The sequence below is a fragment of the Rhinolophus sinicus genome, linkage group LG07 (genome assembly GCF_036562045.2).
Source record: "Rhinolophus sinicus isolate RSC01 linkage group LG07, ASM3656204v1, whole genome shotgun sequence".
NCBI classification, from domain to species: domain Eukaryota; kingdom Metazoa; phylum Chordata; class Mammalia; order Chiroptera; family Rhinolophidae; genus Rhinolophus; species Rhinolophus sinicus.
Window position 1 is genome coordinate 119,661,775 of NC_133757.1, and position 25,889 is coordinate 119,687,663.

Genomic DNA, 25,889 nt, shown 5'->3' on the forward strand with positions numbered 1-25,889 from the left:
TGCAGGAACGACGGGGAGAAGTGGGAGCCTGGAAAAGCCCAGAAAACACTCCCTAGCTACAAGGAATCAAATGCTGATTACACCTTCATTGATCTGGACAACTTACATTTACCTACGCAGAAGGAAGAGCTTTGAAAACAGAGAAGCTTTCTGATTACTCCTCCTCGCTCTCACACACACTCCCAGAGAAAGCACTTTCTTCACGTCGCTAAATGAAAAATGCCAGGCACTGACCCAAGGGGAATGATGCTCCCAAACACACATCAATACTCAAGCAAAATTACGCAAATAAAGAGTAAAAATGGTATTTTCCTTCCAATGAATTCCATTTTCACGCACGAAGACCCTGAGTGAGGGAGGCTGAGAACGCTGCACTGACCTTCAGATTTCACCTCAGGCAGCTTTACCTCACCTGGGTTACTCAAGTCACAAAATCAAAGTCCTTGGTACTATGTTTGGGAAAACACACTGAAGCGGCTGCATGCTGCGAACATCTGCAGGACAGCCCACCGGGAAAGCACAGGGCCCTCCTCTTCCCTCCTCTGGATGGCCCTTTAGGACGAGGGCAACCATGATGTGGGCATAAGAGTCTCCAGTAATAATGAACTGAAAGGCTACTGGAAACACTCCAGCGACGCACAAGAAGATGCACCTCAGCTACGGATCAGGTGGTGCTGAGGGAAACGGCAGTGCGTCCCGGACCTCAGGGAGCTGCGGTGTGAAGTCACAGGGACTCGCAGGATTAGTGCCTGACAGTGGGCAACACAAGGCTCTATGGGGTCAGGTGGACGGAGCCAGGGCAGGATTCTGAGCAGAGTCCAAAGAGCCACAGGGAGGTGACCAGAGAGGAAGCACAGCATTCTGGGCAAAGCACTGTAATACTTAACAGCACGTGTGTATTTATAAACCACCACAGCAGGACTCTGAGCGGCATTTTCACATTCAGTCTTACTGTTTGCTCATTTCTTTACAAGTATACGTCCCTTCTCACCTTACATCCAATTGCCAAGGCTGCCAGTGCTTGTGTGACCGTTTCACATTCCCCCAGTGACCAGCAGGTTTGTCCTCAACCACCGATACGTACATTGCTTTCAGCACCACCCTGTTCTCCATGCCTATAATTTCTAACCCCTTCCAATTGTTAAAAGTCAATCCTCCCTACAAGGTGACTTCATCAAGCTATTCCCTAAGTGACTGTCTCCCTCTGTTCCACACTACAAATGGGACCACCCAGAACACAGAGGTTTTCTGCCCCCGGGCTCTTCAGCTCTGCCCAAGCCTCTGTCCTAACCAGCCCCAGGACCAGCTGGCCTCGGGTGGGCCCAGCCTCTGCCCTTGAAAATGGCCCCTTTCTGTTTCCACCCTCTGCTCATGCTGCTCCTTGCCCTGTTCTCCCCACCACCCACTGCAGCCAGGGGTGTGCAGCTGTGGTGGCCGGTCAGCACCCACCACCTACCTCCTGGGGAAGCACAGGCCCCTCCCCACCCACTGCCCAATCCCATTCAGATGACATGCCAAGTGTGCTCCTTCAGCCCTTTCTGTCACATGGGCTAAAATGCAGTGGATTAGCTAACATAGCAATTCAATCAAAATTGCACGGAGTTAGATGGCAGAGATGTGGTGAACGGGACATGGAACGCCGGCACACGGGGCGACGCAGTAAGCAAATAACTGGACAAGCAGCTTCAGTGTGACCCTGCTATGAGGTCACAGCAGCACCATGCACAGACTATGGCAGGACCTGGGATATGCACATGAGATAGCTCGGGACCTCAAAACCTTGAAATTGAAGATTCCTTGGACTGAAGGGGAGGGGGGGGGGACCAGCATGCACTAAGAGCAGCCATTAGCTGAAGGCATTCATCCCCAGTGTGGCTCAGGAATTTGCAAGTGATCAAGTTTAGTGACCTGGGTGTGGTCCCAGGGAGGCACGACTGGTATGTACTTCTAACCAAGAAAGAATGAGAAATGACCTCAGGGACAAGGAGATAAGGGCTTGTACAAAAGAATAGATGATTAAGAATTTGAGGATGTTTATGCAATGCTATTCCTGGGAACTGAGGGACCCATGTGAGGAAAACAAAACTGTCCAGTTACTAGAATTAATCTCTGTGGTGGAACAGGACCATTTATCAGGCCATAAGCTCTACAGCTGTAATAAGAATTATACCCTAGTGATTTTAATTATCTTATGGCTCACACACAGAAAGGCTGGTTTCTTCCTCAAAACATCAATTTTATCCACTGCGTGTTCATATGCATTGCACTCTCAGAAAGTTCTAGAAGGTACTCAATTAGAGACCTCTACCTACTTGTTCTCTATGTATCAACTAACGCAGTGCTACATATTAAAGGAACCTTTAGATGATGACTGAATTCCCACGCGTAAACTGTATGCTCTGCTCACTTGGCTTTACAGAATCTGAGTGGCTTCCACTTTAATATCTAATCGACCTTTAACTGGAGGAACTTCCATTACATTATTTTTAAATTTACTGATGTCCTTCCATTCTCTATGAAAGTTAATAATCTAATACTTAAATGTACTATAGTTACAAATGTATTCAGAAAATGTAGAACATAAAAATGTACGTTAAAGAATGTATTTTCAGACACCGAGGGGTCTTTTGTAAGAAGTATCTTGTAATGAACTACTCATTTCTGTTTGTTTGCTAAGTTCACACAATTTGAATACTGTTTTTAAACACTATGACTCCTAAAGTATTGATCATATACCCTTTCATGAAAAAAGATTTACATTTTCTTAATAGGTCACCTTCTTGATCCCTATGGAGTAGAGGGTACCCAATGAAACAAAGTACCTGTACTTCACAGTAATTTCCTGTCCCTAAGTGAATGGGAAGAAAATCCAGCTGTTTTTAAAGCAAACATTAATTGTCTAGGTAGAAAGTTTTCAAATTGTCAACCTTATCTAATTCATATGCTCACAAAAAGTCTAAAATTACTAATGTGACTGTAATTCAAATCCAGATTTCTTACTTTAACCAAAGAGTTTTTTTTATCTGGTCAAAAAAACCAGTCATAGATTAACTAAACAAACTGCTTAGATCTTAAGTGTTCAAGTTTTAATCTTATCTAAATATATCAACTCCTCCCCCCACAAAATGGAACTTTTTGAAATGTGCCTTTATAATGTTATACCTCAAAATTTGTTTAAAGAAAATTGTTGCCTAAGCTACTATAAAAAAGTAAGCCCTTGCAAAGGCATCACACTTGAAAATATTCAGCTGAAAAGAATTTATTTAGCAACAAACAACCACCTCTCCCAAAAAAAATATTTTAAGAACTGACCAATCATAACTACAATATGTATTCCTATGAATATCACTAATAAAGCCTGAGTGCTGTATCACACTAGTTCACTGTAAATTCTTTACAAATTATTTTTCAACTCAGACTTCAAAAGTCAATAAAGCAATTTTTCAAGATTTTAAGGAATTTATAAATTCGAGTAGAAATGAATCACAAGCAGCAACCATTTGCCAATTTATAAATAATCCAGTGCGTGCTTGTGAGCCCTAAAACAATCTATTAAACCCCTCCCAGGTCTCTGTAAGTAATTGCTGACTCAATTAGAGTCAGAAACTGAAAAGCAGCTACAACAAAACATTCCAATCATTCATATTTGGAATGTTATTTTTTTAAACTTCCCTTGACAGGGGAGTAAATGAGTTCACACCCAAACAATAAAGGCAGTCAGTCACCCCGGGCTCCAATCTTGAGCTCCTGTCCCCATTTCCATCTACTCAGAATTCCTTTCTGTTAGATCTACATGCACAGATATGGAAAGGGGCCAAAGACGTATTAAGAAAAAAAAAAAAAAAACACAGGCAAACTGCAGGAAAAAGAAAAAGAAAACCCTGCAATATAGGCCCATTTATATATAAAAGGAAGGAAGGAAGAGAATACATACACCAATTGCTTGCATAATCATGAAAAATTTCTGGAAGTACATAAAGGTTAATAGTGTTCATCTCTGAGAAATGAGACCAAAGTGTCCAGACAGAATGGACTGGAAACTTTTACTTCTCTTTACACCTTTTATACAATTTTAATTTTTTACTATGATGCTGTACTAAACTTATAATAGTAAAGATTTAAAATCCAAAACATTTCTTCTCTGCTCCTCACCATATATAGGAGACCCTGGGGGACAGCTTCTTGGCCCCATGCAAAGCACCAGCCTAAAATAAGCAGCCATCAATACACTATATTCCACCTCCTTCCTGAGATGGGCAGCAAAGGCTGGTCTTGCTTCAAAAGAATACCTGATGGAATAGCAAAGATGGAAAAAAATTAGAAAAGGTAATAGGATACTGTAAAATGCTATTATCACTCATTCATTATTTTAAAAAGCAAAAGTTTTCAAACAGAAGAATGGCCAATGCCAGTAGCAGGTCACTAGATATACTATATGTAAGAACAGAAAAACTAACCCAGACAGGAAAACTAGGGTATAAACTACCCTTAAAGAATAAATACTCAACTTCCTATCCATTTCAAGAGTAGTACTATTTTGGTAAAAATAAACAAAAATTAAAAAGCTATGTTCCAGAGATGGCGACGAAACACGCCATTTCCTCCACCCATGTGAGGTCATTCTTTTCCACAAGCACAGACATGACTTCAGTACCCTCCTTAACACACACAGTGCTGCCACTCAGTCAGAATTCATGAGAGATGAAGCCTATTTGCCCTACACGTCCTATTCCTCCTTTCATACTTTTTTTGACCATTTACCAGCGAAAAGTAAAATCAATCTCTTCAGAATATATGAAAATAAAGTATTTTCTGAAATATTTCACTAAAATCATGTTTGTGTTCCCTTGTGTTGTAGTTTCTGAACTGAGTTCTAATCTATGAGAGAGAGAGAGAGAGAGAGAGAGAGAGAGAGAGAGAGAGAGAGAAGAGTTCACTGAAAAATAACACTTTAGAGAACCCAGGTGTTGACAGGAGATGGTTTCTGAATGAACCAATGTTAGGCTAAGAATGGGAAGGCGTCTACAACCCCTTATTCTACCCTTGGAAGAATAAGTCAATAAATGCAAAGTGTCTACAGGGGAATTTTAAAAGATTTTTAAATGCTCAAACCAGATGTTCTTATACAGGATATACAAAGCAGCTTCTGCAGAAACCAGACTCAACCAGCTAATGACAATTACACTGTGCACAGATTGAAATGCAGCTGCTTGAGGAACTTTGTTCCTTGATTATAGCCGGTTGTCAGAAACTATCAGTTACCACTAACAATGTTAAGTCACCAAAAAATTTAAAGTACTGTTTAAAAGAAAGAGAAAGAGAGAGAGAAAGAGAGACAATGAGAGAGAGAAAAACTCCCCCATGTGTATATTAGAAGACCTAGATGGCCCACTTAACAAAAACTGCATTTACCCATCATCTGAGTTACATATGAAAACAAACATTTCATCCCAATGCACAAGTCTTTTTATTATGATCACATAAAGCAAGATGGTCCCAAACCTTGTAGCAAGGTCTGGCAAGTATTCTCCAGGTTTAGAGCTGAAGAGTCTCACCCCATGGATTGTGTCTACAGGAAATGTGCCCCAAAGAAGACCATAAAGTCCTAACTGCAGGGCTCAACAACATTTTAGATCATTTATCTAACCTACCTTTCCGAATTTTAAAGACAAGTCCACTGAATTCTAGAGAGGTTAAACAGCATGAGGAAAGCCGCACAGACACATCCAGGGCAAAGTCAGGTGCCAAACGAACCAAAGATCAGTTATTTCCCAAGATGGGTGGGCACCTGTGTGCCTGGACCTCGGGCTTCCCCATCCTGGGCGCCTGCTGAGATCTGGAAACAAGGTACCTAGAAGATTAAGGACATGCACTGTGTGCTATCAGGGAGCAGACAGCTAAGATGAAATCAGTGACCAATAGTCTGCTAACCTGGAAATGGAAACATGGTTTCCTGGTACGCAGACGTGAAGGTGGCTGCAAATGCCAAGCTGCCTGGCGGAGCACACAGAAGGTGGGGCTGGAAGAAGTGTGCTAGTTAGTAGTTCCCTCAGCACCATCACTGGAGTGCGTCCTCTGAGCAGCTCACACTAACTTCTGATTGGTTTTGATTGGTGTGACACCTACACCGACTTACAGTGAGGCTTACTCCCTCAGCAGGAAACCCATTATAAGCAGATTCCCTTACACAGGTGGGGGCGGGGGGAGCCTTGGAAGGCGTGCCTTCCTAGGTACACAGGGTCACATGTTACAGACGAGGTCCTCAAAGGGAATGATCTTGGAATCAAAGACTTAGAGCCGCAAGCCCTCAGACTAGCCAACTCCCTCCATATTTATCAAAGGAACTTCTGATTTCAACTTATTATTTCAGGTTCCTACCAGAAAAGGAGCTCAGCCCCAACAGAAACGATCTGGTGACCAGGTGAGGCTATATCTCACTATAAATCAGAGGTCCACAGGCTGTTTTTGTCTGGTCCCTGAGCTAAGAATGGTTTTCACATATTTAATGGCGTTGGGGGTGGGGGGATAAAAGAACATTTCATGACACACGGAAATGACACAAAATTCAAATTTAACTGTCTGTAAATAAAGTTTTACAGGAACAAAGCCAAGTTCGTTCCTTTACCTTTTGCCCACTGATTGCTTTCGTACAGACAACAGCGGAGCTGAACAGTTCTAACAGAGACCATGAGGCCCACAACGCCTAAAAAATTGACTTATATTTACTATTTGGCCCTTTACAAAAACAGTTTACTGATCCCTGCTATAAATCAACAGACTGGCAGAATGATATTTATAAACCAACATTATGCATGTTTAGTGACATGTGAATCAATTACCAGGTCCAGGGCAAATGACAAATACCTTAACACTCACTAAGTTAAAAGATCAGACACACTCAGTCCTTAATGTGTCCTTAAACAGAACAGGCAAGAATCAAAAGGGGGAAGGGGGGGAAGGAGTGCTCCTAGCAACTTAAATAAAGGCCAAGGCTAGAAACCCATGAATTTTTCTCAAAGGAAAACCCCTGAGGATCCTACTTAGGGCCAGTGTACACTAAGTTATAAAAACTTCTAACAAGCTTCTTATCTGATTTTCAAGCCAATAACCAACAAGCAGAAAAACGACTGTTCTAGACAGGCATTTTAACTACAGTTCGTGGTTAACAGTGATATAAAAGGATCAGACAGAAATCATAAAAAGAAGTCACCAGAATTTAAACACTAAACTGGAAGCCAGGATACATTTAAAAGTATCCAGCAAGTCCCTGAAATGACATGCAAGTTTCAGGGCCACTCGCTTTTTCTTGGGGAGTTTCCACAGGTTTAGGGCTCAAAAGAGCCCCTGACTTTAAAAAGTTACACGCCACCAGGACTCTGCCCACACTTCTTAAGTGCGTCATTAATCTCAACACTGAAATAACTGATGCTCATAAAGCTGGCAGTGAGTAATCAAGAAAAATCTTAAATCGTGTTAATGTACTTTGGGCTAAACAAAAGCAAACCACACAGCTCAAACTCCAGCAACTTGTTAAGCCAATACTTACTCCTTACCCAAGAGTAAGGGGTACAGGAAACAAATGCTCATTTTATTCTTCAGTTTGGACCCTTACCACTGAAATCTTCACTTAAAATAACTGCTTAGAAATTGTCTTAGAAGCTGTCATGAAGTTTCAAATTAATAGAATCCCCTGTGCAGACATTAAATGATCAATATTAAAAATATATTATTACCAGTTGTGAGTGCTTTCAAAACAAGATAAAACTGTGGTTCAATTTCTTCAACAAATAAGCCCAACAGAACCTAAGGTTTTAAAAATGAACTTACTTCAACTGTTCTCGGTCACCTTATTACATCTTGACTAAACCTGAAGAACCAAACACAAAAAATAAATACTAGGCTGTCTGCAGAGTAACCAAGTTTGGTCCCTGGACCTCCATTAAGTGCACTTCATATACCACTGGTCTAGGGTTAATAAAGGAATTCAAAATGGAAATACAGTCCTTTCACCAGCGACTAAGCTTTCCACTCCACCTCTGACAATCTTTTTGTTGCTGCTTTCAGGCAAGGAAAGACATCCTTAGTAATCATTCAAGGTCCAGGCTAGTTAAGGCCACAGTAACACTGCCCATCAATACCCTCTTAGACTAGATTTTCTCTCCCTTTCATGACACTCCACTCTAGCTAACTTACAAATCCGATGCCACTTTCACTCAAAGGCAAAAAGGCCATCCAGGGCCACTCTTGCATTTGTTAGGAATGCAGAGTAACATACTCCATCTGAACACACCAGTTGGGAAAACATCAAAATCTTTACCCTCACAATCAGACCAATATTTTTAAGTACACCACGCAAATGACAATAGATTCTCCTTCAATTAAGTTTCAACTTTCTGAAATGTCACATACCAAAATAATAAATATTAACTTGTCCAAATTTTAAATAAATGTCACATAAAGTGCTGTAACATCTTGAAAATGAAGAAAAGACTGAACACAATCGTCAAGGAAACTTACTGTCCCAGGAATTAAAATACTTTCCCAACTGAGGTTCCTACCAGGCTTCTGTACCACGTAAGAAACTAAAAACTCCAAGCAAAGCCAGCCTTTATTTTAAAAAAAACTTTTTAATAAAAAGGGCATTGCTGAATATGGTACCAATGTTGTAACTCGTAGGCTTGGACAGGGAGGAAAGAAGTTTAATACTGATATAACTCACCGTTTGAACAAGCCAAACTTTTTAATCCCAATCCAAATTAAAAGCAAGATGTACTAGCTAAATGTATTTTCCTCCAGAGGATGCTTATTTTATTATCCTTGTGGGAAAACTAATGCAAATTCTGACAAACCATTAACTGTACTGGAATAACAGGTACCCGTAACACTAAAGGAGGGAAAAGCTTCACCAATAGGAAGGCAGGAGGCAGAATTGTGAGGATGCATACACCTCCTCTACTCCTGACATAGCCTATAGACATGATCTGATCAGTGTTTGATGGCTTGATGTTCGCTGTTCCAACTCAGTACTGAAACAAACAGCTGATAATTTTTTCCAACAAGTCGGTGGAGATATGTATACATCAGGCAAATTTCTTTAGTCTTTTCAAACAGAATCTCCAAATCTAAGACTTTCAGATTACAATAAAATGCTATTTTGACTTCCAACTTTTTAAAAATCCACTCATAATTAATTCCAAAGGCTTGTCTCCTCAATGCCAGAGGTTCTGTCAGAAAGTTACTATAGATTAAAATCTACTTATGAGAAATAACCAGGTGTAATAAATGATCCTCGACGGGACAGTTTTAGACAAAGCTGCTGTTGTATTTTAGCGCCAACTGAGGGAATCTGAGTATGTCCCAGTAATAGATGAGATGAAAACTTCCCAAGCTAGCTGACAGGGGAAAAACACCCCTTACAGAACTTTATATACAGTATGATCTCTTTTTTATTAAAACATACATACATATGCATAGACAATTGCCTGGAAAGTGATGCAATGGTGATCTCTGGGTGGTAGGAATGTTATATTTGCTTCTCTGCATTTTCTGAGTTTCAACAATATACATGTAACACCACTTCTGTAATAATACTTTAAGTCACTAAGGGCTTCTTAACGTCAAACATCAGTATTTATGAAGTGCCTACTAGAGGTGAGACACATGGAGATCTGCTTTTATTCTCATCAAGTCCTCCAAGGTTTTTATTTTTTGTTTTGGTTAATCCTTCTCCCCAAGCCTCTGGGCTAAGCAATAGTCATTTCTAAAATAATAGCATTTCCTTAAACCCCAAAGAGTTTTCTTTCTGTCTCACTCTCAGGCACACTAATCATTTTTCACTGGTTTCCCTTTATAGCTACTTTTTCAACCTTGCGAACTAATATAAAACTAAAACACTGGTTTGTAGGCTGAAAACCTGTCAAGTGATGGAGAAGGAACTAGTATCATGGGGGTTTTTTCCCCTTTAAAATGAACATCTAGCTAGGTTGTCAAAGTTAAACTCTCTGTGGCAATGAACCCAACTTTTCTAACTAGAAAGCAGCCGATGAATGCTCTTAAGATGGAATCATGTTCAAGTTCTACTGGATGTCAGGTAACAACCTTTAGCTCTGGCTAGTGTAAGGATGAAGGGAGATATGGGAAAACGGAACACTTAAATAGCTGAAAAAAGTATTAGGTCTAAATGTGGAAGTGAAAATGCCAGATCATGTAAACATAAGCAAACTACCAAGCAATCAGAAAGTCATCTGATTTAAAAGTGACATTAAAGGAGACTGAAATACTAGGGATAGAAGGGCAATAAAAATTCTAGGCTGCAGTTATTTGCTAGAAGGTTGTCCCCCACAAGAATATCCTAAGTATCTCTCCAACATGTGCTGCCCACTCCACAACAAATTATGGATGCACTAATTTAAGTGTGGTTACTTGGAAGGTTTCCTTTTCCATCTAGAAGTGATTAAATAACGATTATCAGTGATTTTTATCAAAATGCAACTTACTAGAAGTAATCCCTAACCATTGGTGGATCACTACCTAAAGCAGCTTTCAGGAAAATAATTTCCTCTGTATCTTAAAACTAGTTCATTAGCTTTGTAAGGTATTAGCCTTGGGCTACGAGTGTGTAACTAGAGAGCTAGTCTTTCACAGCGGGTTTCTAAAAAGGAAAAATAGATCACCTAATAAAAACCTTTGGGAAAGAAGCCCCCAAGCATTCCCATCAAAGGAAACCTCAGATTCTCTCCCAATTTCCTGAAAATGTAGCTGTTTTAAGTCATTCAACTGCAGCTATCACTTTACAAAAAGAAATTTTAAATTCCCTCTTGGCCGGGGTAAACAGGGCGACAGATCCCCGTCCCCGCCGAGGCGAGGTGGGGCGCCCGCCGCCTCCTTACTAGAAAGCAGCCAAAGCTGCTTTTAAACGGCCTCCGGGTGACGACGCATTCCTAACGGGTTTCGAAGGCACGTTTAAATCGCCCGCTTTTTTGTTTGCTCGCTGCATTCACCCGGTGCCGGGACTGCGGCCGCCCCTGCGCGCCCGGGAGGGGGAGCCCGGGGTGGGAAAGCCTGGGCCCGGGAGCTGAGGAGGCGGGGTGATGAGAGCCGGGAGGACCCCGGGATGGGGGGCCCGCGCGGGAAGGGGGCGAGTGTGGGGTGGTCTGAGGGCAGAAGGCTGAGACCCCAAGAGGGGCGACGCGGGGGTGTGGGGAGCTGGGCCGCCGCCCCGCGCACAGAGCACCCCGCGCGGCTCCCGCCGCCCGCCCGGGTGCAAGCAGGGCCGCGGCGCCGCCCCCTCCCGCCCTCCTTCCCTCTCCTCCCGAGGCGACAGAAACAACAGCGCGGGAGGAGGGGAAAGTAACTCCCGGCACCTCCGCCGGAATTAGCCCCGGTGCAGTGATGACACCTTCTCGTGGCGCAACCAAGCGCCGCTCCCTCCGCAGCGACGTCCCCGCCGCCGCCCTCTCCATTCGAAAGTGGCCACCCCCCGCCGCCGCCGCCGCCGCTCCTCCCGCCCCGCCGCCGCCAGCTGCACCAATCCGCTCGGCCCCAGTTGCAAATCAAACGCTCCCTCGCGTCCAGAAGCCACTTGCGCCGCTGGAAACGGCAGCGCCGTCCCCCTCCCCGAGTCCCTCCCGGGCGGCACCTTCGGGCTGGGGCGGGCGCTCGGCGAGAAACGGTTGTGCGAAGGGAGCGGCGGCGAGCAGCCCCGAGCGGGCTCGGCTCCCGCTCCCACTCCCGCCCCCAGACAGTTCTGGAAACTGTGTATCACCTCTGTCACAGGAAGCCATCCGGCTAGGAAGGCGGCGCGGAACCAACAAACAAACGCCTGCGGCCGCCCGCCGGAATCGGCGCGGGGACAGCCACGGGCTTCGAGCCTTTCTCTGGGCGGGGGCGCAGCGGTCGCCCCCACGCCGCGGGCTTTGTGCGGGGCGGGCGCGGCCGGCCGGGCGTCCCCGATCCTGTAGCCCCCCACCCCGGGCCCCGGCAGCGTTGCTGGGACCGTTAGGTGACGCTCCGGCCGCGGCCGAGAAAGCAGCGCCTCGGCTGCCGCCCGCCCCCATTTCCACATGGAGCCGGCTCTCCTCCAACGCCAGAGGCGGGCTACAAAAGTTGGCCCCGGGGCCACCCAGCACCTGCCCACGTGCCGCGAAGGCTCGCTCCCGGGTCTCCCCCGTTCCCTTCCCCCCTCCCCCGCCGCCCTCGGCCGCCAGGTCACCTATTACCGGTGGGAGGGGAGAGAGGCTATTTAAACGCCCGCGGAAGTTGAGGCACCCCCACCGGCGGGTGCCGTGCACCTGCCTCCCGCCGCCGCGCTCCGCCACTTTGAGCAGCAGCCGAGTCCTCTGCCCCGCCTCCTGCCCGCAGGCGGGCGGGGGGGAGCGGGAAGGAGGTGGAAGGGATCGAATTTCTCCAGCAAATGGGACCGTTCCGACAGGATTCGGTTCCCCGGTCAACATTCCACATTCCATCCCTCTCCCGCATTTGCAAGCCAGCGCCAACAACCCGGAAAGCCTGCTGGCTCCCGAACAACAGCCCCCAACTCACAAACACACTCACAGGCATAAGACACGTGCACTAAAGGGCTTTGCAACTTGCAGTACCGGGGTACACACTGCACGTTCATTTAAGGCAGCGAACACCAAGCGACCCCACCCCCACAATTTGCAGATGGTGCCAAAGGTTTCAATTTGCAATCCGTTTTAAGTTCATGGTTAATCGGTACTTTGCTCTATCAATGCAACTCCTTCCTCATTTCACCAATGGAAGGTTTTACACTTTACAGGCAGTCTCGCTATTAAGTAAAAGGTCTGATCATTGGAAACCCAATTTGGAAGAATCTAAATTGCCAAGCTGTCCCTCCACCCCCTACTCACTGCCCTTGAATAGATGCAATGAATATTTTGGACATGTGGTGACGCGGTGACAAGAGCCGGGGCTGCGGCCACCCTACATAAATGTACCTACACACACACACACACACACACACACACACACACACACCTATGTTTAGGCAAATCCAGTCGTTCCCCCCTCCACGGTCACACACACTCTGGATTCATATATGTATGCGAACCTGCGTTCTGCCATTGCCATCTGTCTACCAAGTTGCTACTATGCTTTCCACTTTCATGCAGCCTAATGCACTTTGGGGATTTTTTTTTTTAATTTTATAAACTAAAGCCAACTAAACTCGGCGTCTGCGCCTGAACGCGTTTAATTGATGCTTCACCTGAAAACCGCATGTTCTTCGCAAACCCAAAAGAAAAAGCTGCAAGTCTTCAGCCCCCCAAAATGGAAAAATAATCGTAATAAAACTTACTGATCCAACATAAATCAATTCTCAGGCTCCAAAAATCATCCTCTCTTCCACCTCCTCCTCTGGCCCCCGCCCCGGCAATGCCCAAGTTACTGGTGGGATAGTAAGGCTGCGCTCGGCGGCTGCCTGCCCTCCCTCCTCGCTACATATCGAGAACCCAATCTTTTGGCGCCATATTAATGACGTACTATATTATTTCCACTAGGCAGCGACCTTCGGCATTAAATTACTCCCGAGAACTCCCGAGCAAAGCAACAAAACCATCAAATATGGCTGAGCCTCTCGGCTCGTCCTGCAGCCGCCACCGCCGCCGCGGGATCGGGACGCGCACACGGACCCACACGCGGACACACGCGCGGCGCGCCCCCCCGCGCGCCCCCCGCGGCCCGCGCGCGTACCTGCTGCGGAGGGGTTCGGCCGAGGCGCTGGGCTCCGCGCCGCTCGCTCGGTGCCGCATGAGTTCGGGCCGCGGAGGGCGGGCGGGCGGGGAGCCGGGCGGGCCCCTGCGTTCGCCGGCGCACACACACTCGGCACTCGCGCAGGGAGGCACTCTCGGACGGCCGTTTGGCTTGTTATGGAGGAAGGACTGTGTGAATCAAACTCATTTCTGGGTCACTGCTGCCACAGGGGGGAGCACTTTAATCCCTTGCCAAAACGAGAGGGTGGGGACAGGAGGGCGGAGGGAGCGCGCGGGGAGCCCGCGGCGCGGGGGGCTCCGTCCCTCGTTAACTCTTCGCGGCCCTCGCCGCAGCTGGTTCGGCCTGCGTCCGCGAGGGCTAGCGCTGCTCAGCTTTTAAAATCTCTTCCTTCACCTCCCTTGTGAGGCTAGAAATTCTTGAGGTGTCCCCAGCAGGGAGGTGGGCTTTTACATTATCTCCAAACTGTCTCACTTCCAACTCTTGTCTGACTGCACGGCACCTAGACATGGATTCTTTCAAATTAGTTTAAAATTATGTAGATAAAAATGTGGCTATTAAGGCGTATAATTTGGGTGAAAGGTTTTATTTTTAGACTGAATAGCAAAATAAATAGTTCTTCTGTTTTGTAGTAACAGTTTTAGGGAGTTGTGAATTAGCATCACATTTTTAGATCCACTGAATCCAATTTTGGAGCTGGAACACGTCTTTCCCTAAGTTAGTATCGAACTGATAATTGCAGGTGAGCGTTAATTCATTAGAAGACTGATTATCAACTGACACCTCTTTTATGTTACACAGTAGGAGTATTACAGAACAGGACGTAGCCTTCCATACGGGAGACTTGAGCCTAATGCTAAAACTGGAGTTGCAGACTAATATAAAATTACATCAGAGATTCATTTGGGGGGGGGGGGTATTTATGTGTAAAAATGAGTGTTTACTGATTTTCCACAGACTACAAACTTGCTTTTTCATGTGTTTAACATTTCTTTCATGGACCCCCCTAAAGAATTAAGGGTGTATATGACATTCAGCTTCAAAAGGTACAGATAAAAACTCCCATTCAGTAAACAGGAACAGTGATTACTAGTTACAAAATTGAATATTAAACCCAAAGGTATATACTTATGCACTGGAAGAATTCTGAATATATCAGGTTGGATTTCACACAATCACACACCAACCCATCCACCCACATCAAGAACATAATAATCTGATAAATGCATTACAACAAAATTAATTGAGCCGTTCAATTATTTTTCAGAAAACAAAGTAAGCCAAAGGAAATCTTAAGTATAGACATATACTGTTTCACTCACGAAGGGGACAGACACCACATCAGCCCTATTCATGTGCTCACTTAATCCTGTTCAAAGAGATCACACACCTAAAGCACTATGTTATCATTATTACTATTATTAGTATCACTTTGCAGTCATTATTTTCATTGTTTCACCTTACACATACGCTACTGTAGAAGTAAAAGCACACAGGTGGTTTGTAGCCTGTAGACAGACCCTGTGTTGGACCTGGCTCTACCAGTTATCAGCTTGTGTGACTGTGGGGTAAATTACAGAACTCTGAGCCTCCATTTCTCCATGAGTAATAATAAAATGAGGTTAACAACCCCTTCCTAAAAGGTTGTTAAGAGGAATGAGACAACCCCATAAAAGTGCCCAGCAGAGGCCAAGGCAGTAGGAAGTTATCAGTTCCTTTGGCCATCCCTCCCATATGCCTTTCTTGATATTCTTTCCATGGAAAATTGTAACTTCTAAATTCCAGCCAGACTTTCTTCACTCATTCTCCCTAAAAGAAAATTTTAAATCGCATTTGCCACTTGCAGTTTTACTCATTTTTCTGACTATCCCCACTCTCAAAACATCAGGCACCTAAATCAAAGTATTGAGTAAATGAATGAAATAAATAAAGAGGTAAAACAGCACACAAATGTCCCACGTTGATACACTGATCAGGACTGATGGTCCCAGGGACATCCTCTCAATGACGCCAATTCTTCAGAATACTATCGGTGAGGTAGTGCCATGAGCTGTAAAACAGTCCTGGACTAGAAGTCAGGAGACTCCCATCAGCCCACACTAAAAATCTCTTTGGGCCTTAGTTTCCCCATAGAGATTGATAAATAAGATCAAATGCAACTTCTAATTTTTTATTGTTCTTACCAAACTTAAAGCGTGATTATTTGAAGAAATGGAAGACAATTTGAATCAGTGAGGAACATGTAAAAAGATATTTGGTCATTAATGATCAACTGTTGACATTTTTAAAATAATAGCTGTCTTTTGCTATCAGACCACAGAGGCAACTTTTATACAACCTATTTCTAAAATGGGAAAGGCAATGACACAGTTTGCCTTTCAGCAGTACAGGTAATGCAGTCTAGAATAAGAAGTACTAAGCTGACAGCTAGGAATATATGTTTCTGGTTCCACTCTGTCACTTACTGTCTTCCGGTACCAAATCATTGAGGATCACCGTAAAGTTGTTAATCCACACTTTATTATCATGGATGAAAGGACATTCAAGAAAATAGCTACAAAGTAGTCAGTGTAGTTGAAATATCAGATTCTAGTATTTTCTGATCTGATCAGTGTTCTTCGTGATAATTACAATTCTACATATCCCTTAAATTTTGCTATAGTCATACACAGTTTAATTATCTTTTTCCATAATAAGGACTTTTATGGAATAAAATTTTGGATATTTACATTCATATTCCTGATTTGGGAACCATACATGATTACACCTACAGATGTTTACTTGTCATCTCATTTGTGTCTTCTCTGTAAGTAAAGAATTATAAGACCTTGACAAGAGATTCAGAATTGTTCGTATTTGAAGTGAGGTAGATGCATGCACTAAAGTCCAATCTATCTCATTCCTTTAATAAAATGTGCAAGAAATTCTTACTGGCCAATATCATTGCCAGTTGGTATACATTATGACGCATAGAGAGAATTTCTTTAGTGCACAAGTGCTCTCCGGAATAAAATGGGTTGTCTTCTAAAACTTTATTTGTACTTTGTTTGGAATTTTGAATTTATGCCCCAAACAAAACATGTTATAAAGAGGTCTTAGGTTGTCAAGTAATTTAAAAAAATTAATAACTAAATGACAGAAAATAACTTTTTATTAACATTTTTAAATGATATTATTTGGGTGGGAGGGGATGTTTTTCAAAGCAGATAAGTGGGCATACTTTGAACAAGAAGAGTCAAGTTGGGAAGCCTCTTCAGCCTATGCCTGAACCCCATGAGAAGAAATAGGAGGTCATGGGTAAAAGATTAGGACTAGAGCTCCTTGTCTGACCAGTCGATGAGGCCACCAGTCCGGAACAGCCAGGTAAGTGGTTACAACCTTCAATTATAAGAAATGATTGAGTGGAAGGCCAATAACCCACATGTTTTTTGTTGGTGTCAGTACCAACTAAATTATTTTTTTCTTGAGGTTCTTTCTTCCATTTTTTTTTTTTTCCTTTGCTTGTTTTTTATTTTGGTTGCCTTAATTTTGTTGATTTTCATACTTTTAGCACAAATTAAGATACCAAAGAGAAACAGTGACTGCTATGGAGACAGTGGCACTGGCCTGTGATGGAAGCACAGCTCACTGCTCCAGCCCTTCCAAAGTCTCCAGCCTCCCAGGTCAGCGCCCGCTCTCGGAAGGAGAGAGAAATCCTTCCTCCAGCCAATAAGGGATGTCTAGGGCACCTGGGGAGGGCTCCCACTATGTACAGGCTATCAAATGGGGAGAGCAGCATCTAGGGGACCAAACGAAGGTTCTGCTGGGCAGTGAACAGGCAGAAGCCTGTGCCATAAAATAAAATAATCAGCTTTCTGCCCAGTTCCCATATCAGGTCAGTTAGCAACTTTTACTTAGTCTTGCACAGAGATATGCTAATCATGAAAGGAATCTAAGCTATAGCTAGGAATTGCTGAAACAGCCTCCCTGCTAGAAACTAAACCCCCTGAAGGTGAGAAGGAAGGTATGTACAAAACTAATGATTGTTTATCAAAAGATTTCTAGGAACGTGGTGACTGGGACCACAGCAACGGGAGTTTGTTGACCAAAAGAAGTTTCACCATCCTCCGTGGACCCTTGCTGACGTCCAGATGTCTGTGGTCATCTAGCACCTCCTGAACTGAAACCTCTCCGGTTTCCCGTTCCCCTGACATCAAATAAGCCTGAATTCTTACTTTCTCAAGATGGTTCTTTAGGACGCTAATCCGCCATCTTCTCAGCTTGCTGGCTCTCCAAATAAAGTCGCTTTCCTTGCCCGAACTCCTTGTCACTGGACTTATTGGCTGTAGTGGCACAAACTGTTCAAGTTTTCACTTGGTTACACCCTGTGCCAAGAGCAGAGACTCAGTCAGAGTGGCCCAAGCAGGCCATCAGGGAAGACTCAGGCCTCTGCAGGGGTCGTTCTGGCGGGTCTCCCAGGCCAGGATGATCCCAGGCCCCCACCCCACCCCCCTCCCAGGGGTCACCATACCACCAGCTCTTTATCCCTGTGCAGGAAAGCTCCATTTTCCTCTTCCCTTCCCCAAACACCTTCATGGCCTATTATAATCTGAGCCCAAATCATTAGCAAATGAAAAACTGGCTCCCTATTCTCTGAGGCTGAGACGGCTGGGGTCTGGGGGTAAACAGGAAGTGGGAGGAAGGTGGCCCCCCAAGGTTTAGTTCCAGTGCTAATGAAGCAAAGAAAAGGAGAGTCAGCAAACAGTTAAAATTGTTTGATACTTCACGTGTTTTCCCCGCCCTGAGGCACTTTTAGCTGTGGACAAGACTTGATGGTCTGGATGTCGGAGGTGAGGAAGATGATGCAGTGAAAGGTGACCGCAGGTCTCACGCTCAGAGAACTGCGTGGATTCCTTCATTGACTTACAGGCATTCATTGAGCTCTGAGTTCAGGGTATGCAGTAGTGAAAAAGACAAGTAAACCTCTGCCCTCCTGGAGTTTATATTCATTCTCAGAAGAAAGGAAATGCAGGAGTGGGGATATGATGAGTTCGGCTTGAAGAGACAGCCAATTGCAGATGCCCAGAAGGCAATGGGAGAGCCTGGGTTGCAAATATCGATTTAGGAGTTATCAGCATAGAGATTAACTGAGGCCATGGGAAGGGATAAGATCAATCGGACCTGTCTATAAAATAAGTTGCAAACAGAGCCTAGGCTGGAAACTCGAGAGTCCTATTTAAAGGAGGGGCAGAGGAAGCCGTCAGTGGTTTAATTGAGGACAGTCCAGTTTAATTGAAATATTTCAGCCTTCTTCATGCCCAAATCGGGATTTCTAAACAGCACTGGAGAAAATCACAGACCCGTGCTGATCGGTTCCACCGTGTATGGATCCTCCTCCGCTTTCAGGATGCCCTGAAATCACTATTTCCCCAGTCAGTTCAATCTACCACTGTCCCCGGGATCTTTCTCGGAGCTTCCTTCATTGTGTCACTTACGTCAGCACACTCAGCAGGCTCCTAACTCCTACATCACAGGAGTAAGAGGCCATTGCACAGGAATGGCTTTGCCCTTCCACCAACAGACCTACAGGCTTATTCCCTACAGGTCCGCCCTCCCGTTTCTTTCCTGTCACAATGGGAAAGAGATGACCTTCCCTCCACCTGGGCTCAGAATCCTGAGCCTGGCCCACTTTCTCTGGTCTCTAAGTCAAGATTAGCTGTGCTTTCAGGTCCCTTCCACTTTTCTGGCTACAGACTCCTTCCCATACACATTTCAATATACTTATGTCTCCCACTGCAAAGACACCCTCTCAGAAACTCTCTTCCTCTTTGCAGTCCCACTTTTCAAAGAACGGCCTACACTCACTCTTGAGCCCACTGAAGCCTGATTTATACCCCCAAACACCCCCAGTGAAACTGCTCTTGCCAAGGTCACCACTGACATTCTTATTGCTGAATCCAGTGGCAATTTCTCATCTGTATTTTCCTTCACCTCCCACCAGCATCTGACACTGGTGTCCACTCATGCCCTACTTTCTCCTGGCTCCTGTTGCCACCAACAGTCTTCTATTTTCTCTCCTCTACCTAGCTGGCCTTTTCTTACTCTCTTGCACGTTCCTCTTTCTCTTTTGTTAAAACAATGCCTCAAATAAATTGTTTTTGAGTACATGAGAAGCTTTTCGGGGGAAAAAAAATCAACTGAAGGAGTAATGTTGGTTGAGACATTTTATAAGAAAAAAAGAATGGTTCACCAACCATGTTTACAATAGAATTTAAAAAACGAACATCTGGTTAAAGATTATTAGGCTAGTCAATCAGCTGGATGGGTAACCCTAGCTTCCCAGAAGGAGTTCTCAGTCTTATTAAAGTCTGTCAGAAAACTGTTCACGCACTTTATCAGGAATGCTAATTGCTTCCCAGAAGGAGTTGTAAATTACATCACACAAAAAATGTCTGTCCCAGACGAAGTTTGAGTCGATTTTCTTTCTCACTTTCAGTCTCTTATATGTTGATTTTCTTTAGGGTTCTGTCTTCAGCCCTCCTTTCTTCTCCCTCTACATAGATCTCCTAGTGATCTCATCTACTCTCATTACTGCCCCCCAACACGTGTTTATACAATCAGTTTCACACTGACCTTCAGACTTGTATCTACCCAACAACTGCCTAAACACCCCATTGGACTTCCCACAGGAAGCTCAAACTCAGTATTTCCCACACTGAACTCAATTTCCCTCGCACTTTGTGGCCTCCTCATCTGTCCCGTATTTAGTTAGTGGTACCACCATCCACAATTGCCAACCAGGAACCAAAACATCTTCCTGGATACTTGTTTGTCCTTGACACCTCCTCTCCCACCACCATGAGGCCAATTCAATCTATCACCAAGTCACTTCTACATCAGGTCTCAGCACTCCATCCCTACAGCCTTGTCATCATGACCGTGACCTAAGCTACTGCCCAACTGGTCTCCCTTCCTTCAGTCCTGTCTCCCTCTAATTCATCCCTACTCAAGTCAGTGTGATCTTCTTAGGGCAAAAATATGACCCTGCCATTCCTATTCAAAACCCTTAATTGCCATTTTTTTCCAGTTTACTCTTAAGGATAGAACATATCATCAACATAACTCTTAAGAACCTTCATGTTCTAATACCTCCTTACTTTTTCTAGCTCTCCTTCCTACCCTTCCCCCTCCCAACCCCTGCCCACCACATGGCTTTCCACATTTTTTTCAGTGGTATCCCTTCAGAATCTTTGAAAATGCTTATTCCAAAGCTTGAATCATTCTCACTCAAGTTCTATCAAATAGCCTATTACCTCTCTAACCCCATCCCCTTCTCTAAGCTTCCATGACACTCAGTACTGTCACTATGTTGTGACTTCTGTCTCTGTTTTGTAAGCTTCTGTACCCCTCACTAAATTATCTGTGATTCGAGGACTGAGTCAGTTATGTTCTCCGTAGTGTTCCTAGCACTGGGCCCAACAACTGGTGGATAGCTAATAAATGTTTTGAATGTGATGGATGAATGACCATTATATTCATATAATTAAATAGTCTCCAAAACACTATTTAAAAAACAGATTATAACTTTCGTTCTTATTTTCTTCTGCTAAAAGTAATAAATAGAGACTCCAAAATCAAAATTGAAGTTACCAAAAAACTATTACTCAAAGACAATCACCACTAAAATTTTGGTGTGTCTTTTATATGCTTTGTGATGTGTGTGTGTGTGTACATTTTTAAACGAATGGGATCATACTCTAAGTCTATTTTGTGATCATTTTTTATTTAATTTATCCATACAGTTGGGCTATTAGTTTATTTCTATATTTTCCACTATTATAAAGAGTGCTTTAGTGAATATCCTTACAGCTATATAATCTATGAGTCGGAAAACAGAATGTTATTGACAGTATAGTATCTTACCATGTAAATAGAATTTACATGATTCCTGATTTTTGTTGTTCTTATATATTTATGTTTTTCTCAATCCTTACTTTTACAAATAAGGGTGTGAGAAATATTCCTATACATAAATTTTTGTTCAAGTGTTATATCTGACCAGTCTTTGGATAGATTCTGAAAAAGGTAATTTATGGGTCAGAGGTTTAAGGCTTTTGATTCATTTTGCCACAATGCTTTGTACAAAACATGTTGTGATTGAGACCTCTACTATCAGGGTACTGGGGACTTGTTGAGTATTTGTCATGTGCGTACCATACAGTTAGACTGACACCATAGAGGGCTACAAGCACGCCTTCGAGAAGGTAAGTCATTGGGGACCCACATCGTACATCCCTGAAAGCACAAAGGTAACCTGAGCACATATATGAAAACCACGATAATATGGAGATAGGAAATTCTAACAAATGCTGAAGTAGGTTGAGAAGGTTCCATCGAAGTAGAGTAATTAGGACCAGAGAGGTAGAGAGGAAGAGGAGACACAGGAAGGAGACTCTGAGGTGAGGATGGTGCCTGGAGAAGCTTTGAATAAAAGGGGTGGGGAGAGGGGAACCAGAAATTATTGAGTGTTTTCTATGTATGTGCCAGGCACTGAGCTAAGCATTTTACACGTAATATTTCATTTACTTCTCACAACAATCCTGAGAAATAGATATAACTACTATTTTCATTCAGATGCGAATGACATGAAAAATTAATGTTCAGAGGGATTAAGTAGCTCGCCAAAGATCACAAAGCTTGTGAGAGGTGGCACCAGGATTTGAACCAAAAGAGTCTGGCTCCACTGCTCACGCTTTTCAGTACCTCATTCAACTGCCTCGTTAGGAAATCAGAATCATGTACTTAATTGGGAACTGTGTCCATGACTTTGTATCAGTGATTTGAGTCATAGCTGGCATTCAGTACATGCTTGGGAAAGAAAATTAGGGCAGAAAGAACTCCACATGCTCAGGTTTATTTCCGACAGCAGAGATCTAAATAGCTAATTGAATGTATGTGGCCAAGACTTAAATGTAAACTATAAAACTTTTAGAAAAAACTTTTCATGATCTAGGGGTAGGCAAAGAGTTCTTATACTTGACACCAACAACACAATCCATAAAAGGAAAAACTGACATGTTGGCTGTCTCAAAAATTAAAATTTTTTTCTCCAAAGATCTTTATAAGAGGATGAAAATTCAAGTTAAAGACTGCAAGGAAATACTTGTAAACCACATATCCAACAAAGAACTGGTATCTACAATATATGGAGAACATGTAAAACTCAATAATTAAAAAAAAAATTATAACAATGTAATTAGAGAATGGGCAAAAATCATGAACACATTTCCCAAAGAGGGCATACAGATGGCAAATAAGCACATGAAAAGATGTTCAACATCATTAGCCATCAGGAAAATAATGCAGATTGAAACCACAATGAGATATCACTACACTACTATCAGAATGGCTAAAATAAAAAAGAGTGGCAACATCAAATGTTGGCAACGACGCGGAGAAACTGGGTCACTCATACATGTTGGTGGGAAAGTAAAATGGCCCAGCCACTCTTGAAAACAGTTTGGCAGTTTCTTATAAAAACTAAACGTGAAACTCCCTACCACAAGTCCCAGCACAGCACTCTTGAGCACTTATCCAAGAGAAATTAAAACTTATGTTCACATAAAAGCCTGTACACAAATGTTCATAGCAGCTTTACTCATAGTAGGCCAAAACTGGAAACAACCCAGGTGTCCTTCCATGAGTGAATAGTAAACTGTAGTACATCAATACCATGAAATATTACTCAGCAATTAAAAACAAAAAAGGAAGAAAAGAAAGAAGGAAGGAAGGGAGGGAAGGAGGGAGGGAGGGAGGGAGGGAGGAAGGAAGGAACTATTAATACACACATGAATTGCCAGGAATTTATACAGAGGAAAAAATGCCGATAGCAAAAGGTTATATGCTGTATGATTCTACTATATGACATCCTTGAAATGACAAAATTCTAGAAATGGAGGCTAGATTAGTGGCTATCAACGGATAATGAGGGAGTCAGGAAAGGAGATAATTGTCTGTGACTATTAAAGGGCATCATGGGGGACCCTGCAGTGATGCTAATGTTAATGTATCTTGATTATATCAGTGTCAACAACACTGTACATGGACGTATCACACGACGGCACCGTGCGTGAACGTATCATGCACCGGTCTGTACATAAATGTATCTGACACCGGTACTGTACTATAGCCTTGTAAAATGTTACTATTGGGGGAAACTGAGTACAATCACACAAGATCTCTCAGTATTATTTCTTGTAACTGGATGCGAATCTACATATCTCAATTAAAAGTTTAGAAAATATATAGCCAATTAGAAGAGGGGAAAAAAGTTAACACTAACATATTCCTAGAAAGCAATCTAAAAGGTAAAGGAATGTCCCTATGTCAGAGCCACATGAATGAAAACTTCATGTGGCCATAGGTTCTGCTGAGGTATACTTTTCTGACACCTGTGCTCTGTTGCGGGAAGGCACGCCTTTTCAGTACTAGTGGAAACAAGAGAATGAGCAGGGATGCAGAGGTAGGAAGAGAAAAGCAGCATTGTAAATAGAAAAACGAAATAGAGTGCTTCTTCCTAGAGCCCTTTATAAATAGTCTCTGTCACCTGGCTTTCTGTGCTCTACCCAAATGGCCAAAAGGAATGAATGAATATGCCCTTTCTATGGTAAAAACTCACCAAGACTCTGAGGGCAGGGGAAGAATCTAAATCTTGCCTCACATCAGCCAAGTCTTACCTAATCTCTTGTACATATTTCCACTCCAGTCCCAGGGTGCCACGGTGGGTGCATTCCCCCTCCCAGAATCCCATTCCCCTAGTAGCCCCATTACCCAGAAGAGAGCATCCGTGCAGACATCTAATATATCACTGCCTGACTTCTAATCGTAGGTCAAGCCCACTAGGTCACTCTGTAACATTCATCTCAGTTTTAAAAACATGAGAAGGACATTGTTGGCAAAAATCCAGGAGTAATGAATTCTATGTTCTAGAAACAGAGAAACTGAACTATTTCAATTTGAACGTCAGAGCTGGCAGGAAACCAACTGAGCAAAATCCTCTGGGAGAAAACACAACAAAACAAAACAGGCTGGTTAGTTAACTTGCAGGTCTGTAAGGTGGGCAGATTTCTTTAAAAAGCAGAGCAGTTTTAGATTTGAGAGACTTCATTGTCATCCAAGGCCAAGAACATGAGTAAGGTCATATACAAACCTTACTCAAGTGAGAATTCTGCAATTGAAGCATTCTACACTAATAGCTAAAATTTAAGGGAGCGGAATCTAGAAAAGGATGTTTATTTATCCGCTTACATATTATAATATATACCATTCGTGGTGTCAAGATATAAATCTCACACACCCCTTTTTTTTTACCGTAGCAAGAAAAAAGTTGATGCTTTTGAGAACTTCTGTGTCTAAGAAAATAAAGAGTCCAGCTGCTTGTGTAGGTTACAGACAATGCTAGGATATAGACACTCTTGCATTTGTTCTTTCCTCAGTTCAATGAGAAATTTCGTTTATGCATAAGGTAAAATTAGAGAACTAATAATGGCTTAACAGCAAGTGCAGATCACTTTGGCAACGAAGGACAGGAGTAGCATCTAGAAATAGAATTCAGAGACAATCAAAAATCTCTTTGTTTTAACCCTTTCCCTTTCTCGTATCCTCCCTGTGCCCCTGAAATATTATCAGTGAAATGAAAAAAATGGCACACAGGCAGAAAAGCAACAAAGCTTAGAGCCTGGGGAAACAATACCTTCTCTTAAATTATAAGCAGCATTGTAAGCATTACTGAATGGATAAAGATTTATGTATAAAAATGTTCATTTCTGGGTTATTAATTTTATTATAGCAAAAAATTAGAAACAATCTAAATGTCTCCAAATAGGAAAACGTTGAAGCAATTTATGGTATGTTGACATGATGCATTATAGCCATTAAAAGAAGTCACATTTTCAAATAGCAAAAATTAAAGAGTGAAAACACCTACTAATAGTGGGAATACGGATGAAAAGGGACTCTCATACAATACAATGCCAGTGGAAAAGGGAATTGTTATAGCCTTTGGGAAATCTGGCAATAACGACTAAAATTAAAAATATACTATCTAGACAAAGACCCTGATGTAGGTAAAGAATATTTTTAAAAAATGATAAAGACTAGCCGTGGAATTTTCTTACACAAAC

At 43.1% G+C, this 25,889-nt stretch overlaps 1 protein-coding gene across 8 annotated transcripts in view; it reads right to left on the reverse strand.

Annotated features, from left to right (window-relative positions):
* JADE1 (jade family PHD finger 1) overlaps nt 1-25,889 on the reverse strand; it is a 147,481-nt gene that overhangs the window by 40,289 nt on the left and 81,303 nt on the right. The window contains exon 1 of one of the 8 annotated variants that reach the window (XM_074338532.1): nt 13,711-13,894. The exons of 1 other annotated variant lie outside the window; for it this stretch is intronic. Coding sequence is in view for 1 of the 7 variants with exons in the window: in XM_074338529.1 (XP_074194630.1) it covers nt 11,765-11,783 (19 nt within the window). In the remaining 6 variants the exon portion in view is untranslated. Of the gene's footprint in view, nt 1-4,152; nt 4,176-11,764; nt 12,022-12,211; nt 12,352-13,315; nt 13,481-13,710; nt 13,895-25,889 lie in introns of those variants that run through there. 6 more of the 8 variants (XM_019749011.2, XM_019749013.2, XM_019749012.2 and 3 more) reach the window with 6 other exon arrangements.